The sequence below is a fragment of the Halyomorpha halys genome, unplaced genomic scaffold (assembly GCF_000696795.3).
Source record: "Halyomorpha halys isolate HHAL.00 unplaced genomic scaffold, Hhal_1.1 Scaffold1342.1, whole genome shotgun sequence".
In the NCBI taxonomy this organism is placed as follows: Eukaryota; Metazoa; Arthropoda; class Insecta; order Hemiptera; family Pentatomidae; genus Halyomorpha; species Halyomorpha halys.
Genome location: NW_027111782.1, coordinates 312004 through 328179, shown reverse-complemented (window position 1 = coordinate 328179; position 16176 = coordinate 312004). Strand labels below are relative to the sequence as shown.

At 30.7% G+C, this 16176-nt stretch overlaps 2 protein-coding genes across 2 annotated transcripts in view; one reads left to right on the top strand and one right to left on the bottom strand.

Annotated features, from left to right (window-relative positions):
• rg (rugose) overlaps window positions 1-16176 on the top strand; it is a gene marked incomplete in the record, with an annotated part of 134311 nt that overhangs the window by 1505 nt on the left and 116630 nt on the right.
• Window positions 4169-16176, bottom strand: part of TpnC41C (Troponin C at 41C) — a 26555-nt gene continuing 14547 nt past the window's right edge. Inside the window, exons 3-6 of the mRNA XM_014434295.3 lie at window positions 7418-7558; window positions 5539-5664; window positions 5213-5344; window positions 4169-4405 (exon numbers count right to left, since the gene is read on the bottom strand). Coding sequence (XP_014289781.1) covers window positions 4365-4405; window positions 5213-5344; window positions 5539-5664; window positions 7418-7558 — 440 coding nt within the window. The 3' untranslated portion in view covers window positions 4169-4364. The remainder of the gene's footprint in view (window positions 4406-5212; window positions 5345-5538; window positions 5665-7417; window positions 7559-16176) is intronic.

Below are 16176 nucleotides of genomic sequence, written 5' to 3'. Positions count from 1 at the left end.
AAGAAAGAAAGAGTTTACATTGTACTTCCCACATTATTTAATTACAAAATTAATGATGTAAGATCAGTAAGAAAGATTTCTCTCAATCATATTTCATTTTCTAATCCTGTAATAATAAAACTGTCTAGAAATATCAGTACCTAAGAAGTTTCACTTATAACATATGAGAGTCACGCACATATTTTTTCTCATCTAAAATATACTGTTTCTTATCTGAAATACTTTTGTTTTGTTTTTCTTGGTAACCCACTTATAATTTTAATTGGTAAAGGAAAGGAATTAAATAAATTAAGATGATAGTGATTTTCCATCTAACCTTGTGATTTAACAGGAAGTCATGCTGTTGACCAAGGGTTGAATCTGTTGTATAAGTGAATACATGTACTTTGAAATGATAGAATTAGATAATAATGTATTACATTATTGGACAATCATTGACTCTATCAACAGTATCATTTTCCAAACTTAATATTGAAAAATTAAATTATTGCTGAAAAGGTTTAGGAATTTGCTCCTTCGCTATTTGTAGAGATTTACTAATTTACATAGAATGGAAGACAAGGACTTTTAAGATGGGACACTAATTCAGCAGTCATTTTGCTTTTGATGAATGTTCCATTCCTTTTGCTTCTTTTTCATTCAAACATTTATTTCCCCATCTTTTGTATTTTCTTGTATCATCATCATCCTTAGCACAGCAATCCATTTCTGTATCTTGGCTATATAAAGAATCGGCTTTTACTCTTTTCTGTCCTGGTTGGTCACCCGCCTGTTCCTGATTCCATGAGTTCTAGCATTGGCATTCACTCTATCTGTCCATTTTAGCTTTCTTTGGAATTGAGGTCTCCTCTATCTGTACAATGTGCCCAATTTGAGGCTTGCTATGTGGATAAGCTTTGCCGCATCCAGCTCCTTTTGTAGATTGGCCAGTTCGTGATAATGTCTTATTTTCCATTCATTATTTTCCTTGACTGGGTCATATATTTTCTGGAGTTTCTTTTAAAAACTAGTGGTTTCCTCTCATTGGTCTTTATCATCGTCCATGTTTCAGACCCATATGTTATCATATATGCTACCTAGATTGTGGTAGTGAACAGTTTTTCGTATGCTTCAGGAGACCATAAAAAGATACATTTGCAGCAGCAAGGCTTTTTATCATCTTCTGATTCATGTCATCATTTCTGTAGTCACCACTGATCTCAGGTACCTGAATCTTTCAACTTTTTCAGAGTTGTATCTACCATCTAGGTTTAGCCAGTTTGATGTTTGTTACTTGACGTATAGGTAATTTTATATTTGTTTATCCTACAATCATTTTGAAGTGCAGCTGTCTGTAGCGAGACAAGAGTTTATTTCTTAGCTCTCAAGGATCTTCCAATAATGCATATATTATCAGCATAAGCTGGTGTTTCTGTGCTTTTTATATGCTGTGAAACTTCTCTATAACGAACAGCTAAGGGGGATGATAGTTTTTCCATTTAGGAGAAATTTCCACTAAAGAACAGTTGAAAGGGAAAACAAGTACATTATAAATAAACAATTTAAATTGTTTAAAACTCGAACAATATACATATAATAAAATATGGTATGTATAATGTAATATAAACATTATATTTGTAGTATTGCTTAATTTGTTAAAAAAAGTCTGCAAAAATATTAATTTATATACACATATGTTAGAAAAAATGCATGGAAATTAAGAAAACATTAAACAAAGTAGCAGGTGATTTCCTGAACTTTCTTTTGTTTGACAATTTTCTTTCCTTTGTTGGTCTTGAAAAAACCTTTTAGAATCCTTTGGTATTTTTTTTTGTTCCAGGAATTTTTCAAAGAGATAGGATATTTTTGTTTAAGAGCCGTTTTTCAAATAATTTGTTTTTGTTTTACCTGTGATTTTTCAATTTTGAATTGTACAGTAAGTTCGTGTACAATACTCTTTTCCTGCATACTGATATTAAGTAACTACCTTTGGGATAAGTGTTCATGAAAGGACTTCATAGTCTTACTAGAGGTGTAATACAAAAATAAAATTTGAAATAATGCTTGAAATCTCTTCCTTTTTTGTACCAAATTCTTGAATAACAATAAGTATGACTCTACCTTAGGTGAAATACTAGAAAAAACGTTATAAGTAAAAAAGTGAACGTAATGACATTAGAAGTTCTGAGATACTGGGTTGTGTTTTCTTTGTATTATATGTTACAGAGAGATAAAATACAGGAAATACTAAGATTAAAACCTGTCGGCATCCTTTTGAGAGAGTTTTTGCTAGATAGAAGTTAAAAATAGAATAAAATTATAAGTAACATTGAATTATAGAATATAAAATTATAGAAGTTAAATCTATTATATTTCCATAGATCATTTAATGATAAATCTATCCTTTGGTAGATTTATTGATATAGCTGTTCTAAAAGTTCTATTAAATGTTTTAAAAAAATATCGAAGGGTTTTGAAATAAATAGGAAAAAAGTTATTCAGGGCCATTTAGAAGCATAGAAGTCCGGTCCTGGGTGCTATACCTACTTTAAAGCAGATTCTGGAGAAGATTATGGAATTGAACTCCTACATGCTTACGCTTTTCATGAACTAAAGTACCTTATGATACAGTGTGGTGAGAAAAACTATACAGGAATGGAAACTCTCTAAAGTTAATAAGATCGGTCAGGTCTGCTATGATAACCTAGCTGCCATGCAAGAGTGCCAGGAAACTTGTCAAATAAATTTGCATGCAAATAAGGCATGATAAGAGGGGACTGTCTAGTGTGTGCTTCATTTAATCCAGCAGTAGAAAGCATAGTGAGAGAAGCTAGAATACAAACCAAAAGACAAACATACAGTGAAACTTCTTTTGGACATTTTTCCATTCCTGGATAGTGTCTGTCCAACTGACATTCTAACAATTATCTGTTTTCAAGTTATTTATTATAATTTTTATTGCTTATGGTTTTCATATCTTGTTGATTCTTTTTTTTTTTGTCAATTCATACAAGTCTATTTGATGTTTCTTGGTTATTTTTTTGTTATCTAAGTATTATGTTTGGCTGAAGAATGATATCCTTTCTGCTCTCCATTATAACTTGGTTGTTTTCCCTTTTCTTGAGACCTTAGTCTAGAACATTTTCTTACTTTTTAAAGTTATTTAATATTGTAGATATAATATATTAAATGATAGATATAATATATACTAAGTATTACTCATATTTTTTACTGTGGTTTTTCTATGTTTATTTTCTAATACATTTAAAGTTAATTTTTTTTTAATGCATTTTGGCTTATTTTTAATTAAAATATTTTGAATGCCTGTTTTCTCCAAGAAAGGTACAATACCTTTCTTTAATTTATAATAGATTTAATGTTAAACCCAAAATGTGAGTTAATATTATAGAAGTTTTTGTTATCATCACAGTTTTTCTTTTATTTGCCTGATTTTTGGGTCTTGATAAACTGCTTAAATTGTTGTTACCAAGTTTGGGAGAATTATTTTATTTTGTACTTAATTTCTTATCAAGTGAATGAATCAAAATTAGCCTTTAAATATAGAAATGCTAGATAAACATTATATTACATTTTCAAAAATAAAATAAACTTTTATTACTGTTCTGTGTTAACTTGTATATTCATATTGAAAGAAGATAGTTGACTGTATGAAGTAGATTGTAGGAGGATAGTCCGGGTGGTGGTATCAAAAAAGTAAAAGAAAACTATTTATTGTAAACCTAAAATAAATAGTTCTCTATTACTATTTTGATACTTTTATTGACCGCCACCCGGACTATCCTTGGCTTTCATTCTTGATTGTGTAAAATTAATTTGTTTTCTCATTCTTGAATTTAGTAATACAAATCATTTTTTAAAAAAGTTTATGTGTTCAGTCATGAAATTAATTTAAAAGTTGTGATATTCCTGAAAGAGAGAACCTTTAACTGTATTTTTTGTAAAGCTAGTGGAAATTTACTCATCACTACTGTGATGTAATCAATATTATTATTGTATTTTAATTTTGTGGTCTCAATTTTATGTTAATGCATTTCCAATGGAATGTTCTTTACTATCTTATTTATCTTAATTAAAATATAGTTAACTCGATTGGAGTCAATAAATTTCTTGACAAAATAATTCATGGTTGGGAATATTTTTTTCATTAATTTATTATTTTTAGAAAAACTATAATTTCTTATTTTGCTTTATTTTTCATATAAAATATATGATTGACAAGTTTAATAAAAATAATATGTGGTTTTTATGATTTGTATTGTTTTTATATCAATTTTTATATACATCTTGAAACATTACACTGCTTGTAAAAGGTTGATGTTCAGTTGTTTCTGTTGATTTTTCATTAAAAGAGTGATGTAATTTGATTACCGCTCATCATCACCTCCTGTCATGACCTCCATAAATTCTAAAACAAATAAAACTATTAGTAACTATTTTTACTTATGTGTATTAATATAGTTGTATTATACTTTTCAAAATCATATATTATTTCAGGCTGAAACTACTGTACTATACCCACTTATTCTTAGTTAATAAATTAAGTAAAGATTTTATTTTTAATCCATTTTAAATTTTATTATTACTCGCTACTTGTATTTCTTAAAATTTGTATTCTTTAAATAATTTTCCAAAATCAGCAAGTAGAACAGTGTTTGAAAAAAAAAAAATCATTTCGATCAAGCAAAATAAAAATCTGGGAATCAGCCTGAACCCACCAATCCCACCCTCCGTGGTAGCCTTTCTTATCATATACTTAAAACATTCACTTATAACAAATATTGGTTGATGTATGGCCCAGGCTTATCTTATCTTTAAAACATTTGCTAATTATGATTAGAGCAGTGATTGAAAAATAAAAATTTATTTCAATTGAGCAACATTTGAAAAGAGGCTAAATCTTAGAATCGGCCATTCTTTATAATTCTGTTTTGCACTATTCCCATTTTCAAGACTACCGTTATTAAAGTATTAGACCTATTAATTACTGGAATACATCCCAACCTCACCCACATGTTTATTAATACTATCACAACTTTATAATTTATGGTAGATATATTGAATATTTGATTCAAAATCAGTTAATTTTATGAATATCAGGTTGGTTAAAAGTCTTAGTCTTAGTTATTGCATAAATTTTAACATTTTTGTTTGTTACAACCCTGCTGTGGATAGATCATTTAATTAATTATTGTTTAAATTATTGTATTATTACCATCAAAATCAACTGTGCCGGAACCATCTGAGTCAATTTCAGCAATCATCATGTCTAATTCTTGTGATGTAATTTTATCATCTAGTTCTTTAAGAATTTCCCTTAAAACAGCAGTTGTTATATAACCATTACCTGGAGAAAAATATTGATTATTGATTTAATTAAAACATTTAACAACATCTAAATTTAAGTTATCAGTTATTAAAACTTGTAAATTTATTTTTCATAGAGTTTAGATAATTTTTAATTCATTTACACATATTTATTGTAGTTTTGTCATCATTTAATTTTAAACAACAGAGTTTTTTTTTAACTTGTGAAGTTACCTTCCTTGTCATAGAGCCTAAATGCTTCTCTCAGTTCTTGTTGCATAGCTTCAGCATCTTGATCATCTTCTGTTAGGAATCCTGCAGCAAGAGCGACAAACTCCTCAAATTCTAGTTGCCCAGAACCTGTAACAATTCTCCTTTAGTATTCTTTTTTGGAATTTGATTAGGTAGGGGAAAGGAGAAAGGTGTTCAAATCAGATTTTTTTCTAATATTCTTCATTTTGAATTTTTCAGCCTCCTTATAGCTCTTTCTTTAATTGATTCTAGGTCTGGAATAATGTATGTTACAATTTTAAATTGTGCAGGATAAGCCAGATAATGCCTGACTTATTTTATTTTATTATTGATGTCCTTTGTGTCACATACAACAGTATTCCAATATTTTCAGTAATACTATCATTGAATCGAAAACCATAGTATTGCTTAAGTCATAGTTCAGTGTATATATTGTGATCAAAAAACAAAAAAATTTATTGAAAAATCGTGTCATGCATTATTCCAGCACATTATTTTAATTATCAGTTGATAATTAGTCTTGTTTATTATTTATTATTTGTTTAGAATCAGCTAGGTTTGTTTGTTTTTTTATCATTCATCATGAAAACATTTCTATATTTCTTTTATGGTCTTTCGAGTATTAACTGGTTGGTTTTAGATGCCTGATTATGTAGTTCGAGGTGAGGAGATTTTCCATCCCCCAGCATATTAATAAATAATGAAATTAATTGGGTTATAAATTTTTCAGCAACCATGCATAACAATCATCTTAAATTTTTTGGATGGTCTATTAGATATAATTTTCCTAATAAAATGGATTATTTTAAATTTAAAAAAAAAGCTAAGATTTTGTTATTATTTAAGGTTCCTTCATTTATATTATTTTTTAAATTATTTAATTTATGACTATCACTTTACAAGTAGCACTATCATTATTGCAGAGAATTGTCCATTAAGTATAATTCCACTCTCTTCATTTGGTTAGGAGTAAAATAGATACTAATTAAGATGTTATACATTTAAGAAGAAATTCCAAAAAATTGAGATTTGCAATAAGGTTATGTAATATAACAAGGAGAAAATGTATAATTTAAAGCTAATTTTTTTTTTAATTTACCACCAATGCCTCTAGCACTAGATCCATCAATACATTACATAATATCTTTGAAGAAAACAATGTAGCAATTTCAGGCTATGTAATATTCGCAAGAATGAAATTTTATATAAAATATTTATTCCACATAGAGATAAATTGATTTATTTTTGATTCAATAAATAAATTTATGGATTGATAAGTGGCTTTTGCACTTATCAATCCATAAATTTATTTATTGAATCAAAAATAAATCAATTTATCTCTATGTGGAATAAATATTTTATATAAAATTTCATTCTTGCGAATATTACATAGCCTGAAATTGCTACATTGTTTTCTTCAAAGATATTATGTAATGTATTGATGGATCTAGTGCTAGAGGCATTGGTGGTAATGGACACTATGTAGAACTGTAGAAGGACAGCTTTTTAACCTCATATACCTTATTTTTAATTGGTGTTAAATGTAGTGTTGATCCATGACATGCTAGTTAGATGTCATTAAACTACACAACCTGTAAAATAAATGTAAGTTTTCAAGGAGTAAATGAAGACTAGAGCTTAAACAAATTTGAATCAAACCTTGTTTATTTGGCGTTTAGCATGGTTTTATTGAGGAAAATTGTCTTCAAACATTGGAGTTGTTTTATTCATGTTTTAAATACTGTTTATTAAGATTAATAATCACATCATGAAGTGAATTTTTTTTAAATCTATGAGTTTTTCTGTGTGTTAGTGTTTTAATTTTAACTCACCTATATCTATTTTAAGTATCTTAACTTACCATCAGCGTCTACTTCATCTATAATTTCCTTCAGCCGTGCATCAGAGAGCTCATGACCTAACATCTGCAGGATTGTTCCTACCATATTGCATTCTATGTAACCTCTGTTCTGAGCAAAAGCATCGAATGCCCTCTTGAGCACTGTAAATTCAATAATATTGTTAAATAAATCATATAAGGTTAAAAGTCTTATCTTTAATTTGAGTTGTGATTAGTAAGTAATTAGAGACATATTTGACAATTAATGATAAAGCTTTGTATTTGTGTGGATATTGCTGTTTTATAACTTTTATCATTTTATTTGATTCTTGATAAAATTAACTTTTTTTATACGTTGTTTATAGTTGCATATGCAGCAGAATTCCGATAATTAATATTATTAATTAAGTTATGATTCTTACTGAGATTCGTTTTTATATGACAACCTTAATTATGCTACAGAAATAAATTAAATTCCAAATCAGTACTCTCCCCTCTTCTCCACTCCACTGTGAGAAGGGTCCAATAGCACTTATCCTACGAAATACCTATCTTCAGAAAAACATGCTATTTCAAATGGAGTTATACTTTTTCAGTGTGTGTTTGCTTACAAACAATTTAAAATTCATATTAAAATAATCATTTTTCCCTTTACACCGCTGTTACTCCATAAGACTTCTGACAGCCCAGTAAAGTATCATGAACTTTCACTTTCACTCGTCTCATCAACGCTAAAATTTTGTCTTATGCCCTCAAGGCGAGGATAGTCATAAAAGAGGCTGCTAGATGGAATGTCAGATGCGAAGTGTAATGAGTACCGAGGATCATCTCTCATTTAAATTCTATAGAGATGAACACCCGAGTAATCATGGCTGATGATAGCTCTAAAAGCAGAAACCTACACGTGGCGGGAAAGATCTGATAAAATGCGATCTCTCGGACTAATGACCGCCGCATCGGAATTATGTTGCCGCACGGCAGCCTGTCGTTACGATAGTATGGGCCGTATTAATTTCAACGGTCTTTCTGAAAGCCAATCAAGAAGAAAAACCATAGGCCATCTACTGCCTCGTTGAAGATAGAACACTCATCTATTCCAATTAATGATCAAATATAAGAAAAGTTTAATTAAGTTGTATATTTTTTATTTGACTGGGCAACTTTTATCAATTCTATAATTTCAGTACAAAGTCGAGAAATCACAAATTCACTTCGAACTGATTATACAAATAGTCGGGTTAGCTCTTGGATCCACAAATTACTTATTACGTTGAAATTTCTTTAAACGTTTGTATCTCATATCGAAAGTAATGTACAATATTAATTCAGGTTCAGTGAACTTACAGCTCGCTATTTCTTGGTAAAGTACTTATTATCTGGCAGTTATTAGTTGTTTTACGAAACCGTTGTGACCGAGTGTGTTAAGGCGCCACCTTAACAAACCCGGAGTCTTAAGTGGCGCCGGTTTGATTCCATCCTGAGCGGGTTGATTTTTATTTGGCAGCGGTCCCATGGAATGAAAACTTGACCTTCCCACTCTGGTTAGATTAGGTTGGTATCGTCTAGGTTAACCTTCCCCACGGTCGCTCTAAAGCTAGAGCCATGATCTTGTAATTCATCTCTCTTGGATGAAAGTTGGAAATACGCCTATGCAATAACAATAGTTTGAGTGAGCAGTCAATTTTTGTTTCTGCCTAGCTTGATTCTTTAATGATCAGTTACTGATATTATTTATTGGATTTAAATGTATTGTTCAATCTATCCTAGGCAGAACTGTGAGTTATCTTGCAGATTACAACCTATTCTGGTCAGGAGTGTAGTAGTATTCCTATTAACTTGACTCAATTGAATTTTAAAAATGCTATTTATTTCATCCCACTATATTTCCTCGTTGTATTGTTTCTCAGCTGTATAGACTGCCAATCCGTTTTCTTCTTTTAATGTTAATATCTTTAGATCTCCGTTGAATCATCTAACACAATGCTATAGTGGGTGTCTCTTCTGGGGAATGGAAGAGTTTATTTGAAGCATTTATTAACTAATACCTGGAGGTACTACATTTCCTACATTTTAATGTTTCGGAAGGATATAAAAGCGATAAGTACAAAATGTATGTATGTAAAAAGGAAGTCGACATCATATAGCACGTTCGTAGTGCTTCTTTTTGAACTTAAAGTGAATTTACTGAATGTCTAAGTACAGTTATGTAGATATTTAAAATGACATATGTGATTCAGTCAACCCTCAAGTATGAGAACTAACCTAAAGATAGAATAGATATTTTACCAGCAACATGCGTTAAAGAAAACATGTTTAAGTAATGCATAACCTGAATCCAATATCCTTTCTTACAAGTGAACAGAATTCCAAAAGAACCTACCCAAATACTTTAGCAATACTTTTTTAAAAATGGGTAAAAGTATCAATAAACTCAATAAAATTTCATCTTTGTGCTCATAACTGTCCGATTTTTATGGGTTTTTTTCTTGTTAAATGTTTTGATTAGGGAATATAAAATTTTAAATAATTAAGTCTGTACCGCTACAACCCAAGAAGGGCCAGGGGTTCAGTACTTTGTAAGGGAGTATTGTTACTAGACCAACGGTTGTGCAAGGTGATTTGATTTGGTCAGAATCACGCTCGACCAGATTTTTACCAAATTAAGGGTGCCCAATTTAGGACGCTGGGTTGACCCCTGGAGGGCCCCAGAACCCATGAGAGTTGACTCATGGCTACAGTGTAACAGAAAATTTTCTGCCCAGCCGGATTCGAATTCGGGTCCTTAGAGATAGTAGCCACAGGCCTTACCTCGCGGCTACCCGCACCCTAGGGAATATAAAGACCATTCAAAACAAAGCTACAGCCAATTATTGAATTATGCCCAAATTACATCTAAGGACTGCATCCAAATTACATCTTACTTTCTACTGGATAAATCGAGGATTTCAATGGCTTTAAACCGTTCTGCTTAATATTTAAAAAATAAACATGGATCCAAAGTACAGACCTCCTATGTTAATGCTTGTCAGATCTTCTTTTTTAAATTTTTGTATTGTAGAGAATTTCATTATTATAATGTGAGTGGATATAATCTTACAGAAAATGTATAGTTTTCCAGTTATACCAAAAGATTTTGTTTTTAGGTATTAGAATTAATTTTTTAAAACCACTTATATGTTTTGTATGTCAGAATGTTTTGAAACGTAGCTTGTGTTATAAATCTATAGCTTGTGGAGAAATACCATTAATAATTTTAACTTTATAGACATAAACTAATCAATAAGTCAGGGAGTGAGCCGTTACAGACACTTACAGTTCGCTTTTATTATACAGATAACTTTTATTACTGATTCATTGATTTTAAATTTAAACTTTATCATACGTGCGTTGTTACAATTTTATGATGTACATTGAATGCTCTTCGGCCAGTTGGTAGACAGTTTGGAAGATAAACCAAGCCTGCAAAGCACTTTAAGTCCTTAAACGAAGATAAAAAAAAATTTGTTCTTTGGGGCACTCTGTAATTTTGATGTACTCAGTAAAAAATAATTAATGTAATCTACTTAGTTAAATTAATTTTAGTGTTTCTACCACCAATTAAAGTTCCATTTAAAAAAAAAAAAAAAAATTATGGTAATTTTATATTATATCACCCAAGGCATCACACCCCTTTATTTTTGTTTATTATTAATACCAACTAAATACCCTAAAAATACATTTTTTTTAAAAATATTTTTGTACATGAGTAGTTTTTTAATATTGATTTGCATGATTGGCCGAATTTCACCATGTTTTGGATCATACAAATGCTCGTAAATTTACAACATATTGTGCAAGAGGGATGCTTTATGGCTCGTTTTAAACGTTATTGTTTGGCGTGCATTCATTTGATATTTGAAAATTTAAAATTCAGCTGTTTTAACAATTTTGCAAAATTAATATTAAAAAACTACTTTAATTTTTTTAATTAAGTGTAATGTTTTTAGTTGGTATTACTAATACACCAAAACTGATGAAAATCAGAGACGTAAAAGTTCAGGCATTGGGTGATTTCATATGGAATGACCCATAACAGGTTGGAATGAATAATTATGTACTATTGCAAAGGTAATTTTATTTGCAGCAGTTGTAATGTAATATATAATAATAATAATATATAATATGTTATTAATGAAATGTATGTCATATACTACTTCATCTTAAGACCTTAAAGTTGATTTCTTAGGATCTGAATACATGCTTCTGAATTTCTTAGCTAACAGTAATAAATACTATTTTTATTTTTTTTTTTTTTTGTATGAACGTAAGGAGATAAATTGGTAATTGAAATAAAAATAAACGAAATGTGACAGGTAATGGACACTTAAATACCGATAGAATAGAAATAAAAGTGGCGAAAGATGGGAAATACTGTATAATAAAGGAGGTCATCTAAAAAAAAAAAATTAAACATAAAAGCAAGCAAAGAAAACAAATAATAAATACACTGATGGAGATGAGAAAAAGAAGTAACGGTTACATCTAAAAGAATAATTTAGTCTTTGAGGAACACTAAATATACATATTTTTATTAAAATTTTAAAAATATTCTGAGGGATCCTAGGCTAATATCTGTTTGTTTAGTCTGAGGTAGCTTCAATTTGGTGCTTTATCAGCCATACCATGGTATTCTTACAATATTGCCCTAAGCCACCTCACTACTCGCCATAAATAATAGTGTCAAGCGCGCGTCTAGACATGAAACACCCCTCTCACGAACACCGTATATGGCTTTTCCTAATTAATATATAATAAATGAATGAGCTGATAATTTTGGTGCCTCAACATTATTAAATTTTATAGAAATATCTAATAATCGTCTATTATCTTAAAATTTTAAACCTCGTTGTAGTCTTTAAAACTTGTTTTAAAAATATGATTTTTTTTATTAACTTTATTGAAATTTACAACTGTATATTATACATTCAGTATATTTTATCTCAATTATAATGGAGTGATACAGGCCCGTAGAGAAAATACCCATTGGTAGCACTCCAATGACGTTTTTATATTAGCTGATGGCCATCTTCTTTTCAGTCGTCTCGGAGGATTGTCAGGAATGGAAGTGGAGGGAAGGTTGGAAACTAGTGGGTTTGGGTGGTTAGGGAGTTTATAATGGAAGGAATGGTGTCTGGTTCGGGCTAGATCAGTTATATATGGAACATTAAGGTCTTTATGTATGATTTTATTTGTTAGATAGTACGCAGCATTGTGGATTTTAGGATTGGATACGAGAGGAATTCGAAGGTTAAGTGGAGCCCCAAAGCCCAACTCCGTATGTCTTGATTGGCTTTATTACAGTCATGTAGATAACTTTTGTAGTGAATTGGAAGTTGAGACCGTTGGTCCAGTAAGTGCTGTAATAGTCAGAATCGACGTACAGTTTACTATCTTTCCAGTCTTTTGTGAGGATTCCAGGTTAGTCGTTTGTCTAGATCGGGATCTGTACGACAGGAAAAATATGAAATTTTAATGAGTCTTTTTTTTTCTTTTTATTTCATGGAACATAAGATAATACCTCGGATAAATTGTTAATGTTAGTTTTTAGATTTGGCAAAAAATCGTATGGACAATTTCAGGAATTTGTATTAGTTATTTTATTTAAAATTTTGTTATTAGCCAGATAGAACAAAATACATGGTTAGCAGTAGAAACGCGAGGAAATACGTTTGAACTGGTAGATTGGTTTAAGTATTTAGGTTCTACGGTAACTAGAAAAAATGAAATTGATGTGGAAATAAAAGCGAGGTTGAAGGCGGGAAATGCTTGTTATTTTTCAGAATTTACAAAACTATTCAAAACAGTCCTTCCCACTGTTCTTAAGGATGCGAGGCATGGCCTCTTACTCTAAGGGATGAACAGCGCCTTAACGTTTTCGAAAATAAAGTAGGATCAATATTCGGACCGAAAAAGGATGAATTAACAGGAGAATTTAGAATACTACACAACACTGAATTAATGGACCTAAACTCAGTAAATATAATTCAAGTTATAGCATTGCGGCGTGTAAGGTTGTAGGGCTTTGCAACCAGCGGATCCCTAAAACGTTAATAGACACTGAACCGATTACGTTAAAAATGATTTAGTAGAATTGGGTTTGAAGGGGCATCACTGGAAGGATGTATGTAGAGAGGATGTGATCGGACCTTTGGGTTCGTTAATCCTTAATTATTATTATTATTATAGGTTCCGTTGTATTTCCAGTTAGTACCCTTGATACAGTTTTTACAAAACTTTGACAAAATTTTTGACTTCATTTTGGCAAATATCTTAGAAACTGCAACCCCTATGGAAAATGGTTATTAAAAATCACTTTAAAGTGTATTTTAGTCACTGATTTGTTATTTGTGAGGATTTCTCCTTGGGCGAAGGTCACACGAATGGGTGGGGTCTTCTCACGACTTTACGAGAAGAGGTAGATATGGAGACAGAACGCGTCATTTGAATATAATTGGTTTTCTTAAACGATCGAAAATGTTAAACAAGGACTACAAAAGTTAGGACTTACGTCACTGAAACTTTTGAAACAAGAAAACATTTATTTTTTCCATTAGTTAATCATTAAATTCATCCATATCTTGTTTTTGTCATTTTTTGGTTATCGTTAATGAGGAGAGATGGTTAATTAATTTTAAAAAAAGGTACTTAACAGCGGCAGCACGCTTTTTAGGCTAGAATATTTTTTGACTTGTCGAGCTGAAAAAATATTAAAATGTCGCCATATTATCCTTTAAGTGGTTGAGTACATAAAAAAATAAGAAAAAATAGTGAAAAGTAAATGCTGGATTGCACCGTATATTTCTTATTCTATTTATTTTTGTTTTTGTAACATTTTGAGAAAGTGACATTCACTGGGGATCCCCTCTTAGAGAACTGCTGCTTTATGAGAAGATTTTTCTGAAAATTCGGCATTTTAAACCCTGTAAAACTATTTCAATGATGATAATTCCTACGTGATGTGAAAAACCACTTGATTGCTTATTAGTATGACCAGTTTAATCAAAATCGTTTGAGCTGTTTCGAAGAAAATTGTGAAATCGGTTTTATAAAGTGGCACTTCCAGTAAGTCTATTTTAGCGAGAGAAAAAAGTTGCTATCACATCCCAAGCATGTATGTATGTATTTTAGATATATAATTTCAGTTTTTAAAATTTTTCATTTCTGAGTTGAGCTGTTCGCACGCTCTAAGACAAATTTTCAAGCCTTGATTACTTGGACTCAGAGGACCTTTAAACGTTTATTTCCGTTGAAAAGTTGGATTCTAAATTTTAAATCATCGCTCTACTTCCCTTTACTATCGTCATTTACATATAGGCAAGTGAAAGTAAAAAAAAAATGGATAAAATTCGACTAGGTAAGTTTAAAACATTTTTTTTTCCCTGATCAACAAATCCACAACTATTAAAAATATATTTTTATTTAAAACAGCCGAAGTTGTCATAGTCATCAATATCATCAAAATTATTGCACTAAATATTAAACAATCTCGTAAAAATAAAATAAATATTTTACAAATGCACATTAGACCCATTAAATAAGGTTATGAAAAATCATAATAGTTCTAGTTTGACAGGCTTTGACATTTATAGCTTAGAGAGCACATTATCACTACATCACTATACACATTACATATATGCTAGTGAAAGTAAAAAAAAAAAAAAGGATAAAATTCGATGTAAGTAGGTTTAAAATTTTTTTCTTATCCCTGACCCGAAATTGCTAATCAAGTGTTATTGAGTACATGCATAGATTTTGAATATTTACATAGAGAGTTCACTGAGTTCGCGTTTTACAAATATTTTCGACGTGAAACCAAAACTTATTCAGGTATTAAAACCGTTTTGATTAGTGCTAAGAATCTCACGCCCTTGTCGTTTGACCTTCAAGACTTGAATTTTTTAATACTTTAAATATAGATAATTATTTGTAATCCTACAACTTAAGTTGCTGAGGGTTTTATTTGTTAAAAGTTTATGATATTCCTTTTCATTTATTTTATACTCTTTATCCACTTCTTTATTATTTATAACATCTGAACAACGTTTCGGGCTCCTGTGCCCATTATCAAGTTCTATAAATAAAAATACTTAACAATCAACAGTTTTACAATTAACATACTGTTACAATGTAAGAAGTTTATATTGCATTCTCACAAAAAATTGTTTACACATTTACATACAAAAATGAAATATTTAAATATATATGGAAATAGAGCCTATTTCTCCATTGTAATACTAATCAAAAGCAAACTTGTTAGCCGTACCACCAAGTTCACCCTGTACAAAACGTTGATAAGGCCAGTCGTCACATACGTTGGAGAAACTTTGACCCTGAGCAATAAAAGCATTAACCTGCTTGGTTTGAAAGAGTAATTCTGAGGAGAATCTTCGGGCCCGTATGCGAGAATGGTAATTGGTGAAGAAGAAAAAATAGTGAACTTTTTGGTCTGTATAAAGAATGTAGCATCTCCTCGTACATAAGGATACAGAGGCTTAAATGGCTCGGCCATGTAATGAGGATGAGCGAGGAAAGAGTGGCTCATAAACTGTACAGTTACGTTCCGGATGGTGTGCGGCAACGTGGTAGACCGAAGGGCCGATGGAGGGATGCTGTTAGGCGGGATCTGCGAATACTGAGGATCCCAGTTACCCTTGCAGAAGATAGAGAAAGATGGTTGGCGGCCGTTGAGCAGGCCAAGGGCAGCTTCATGCGCCTGTTGTGCCAGTAAAAGAAGATATATA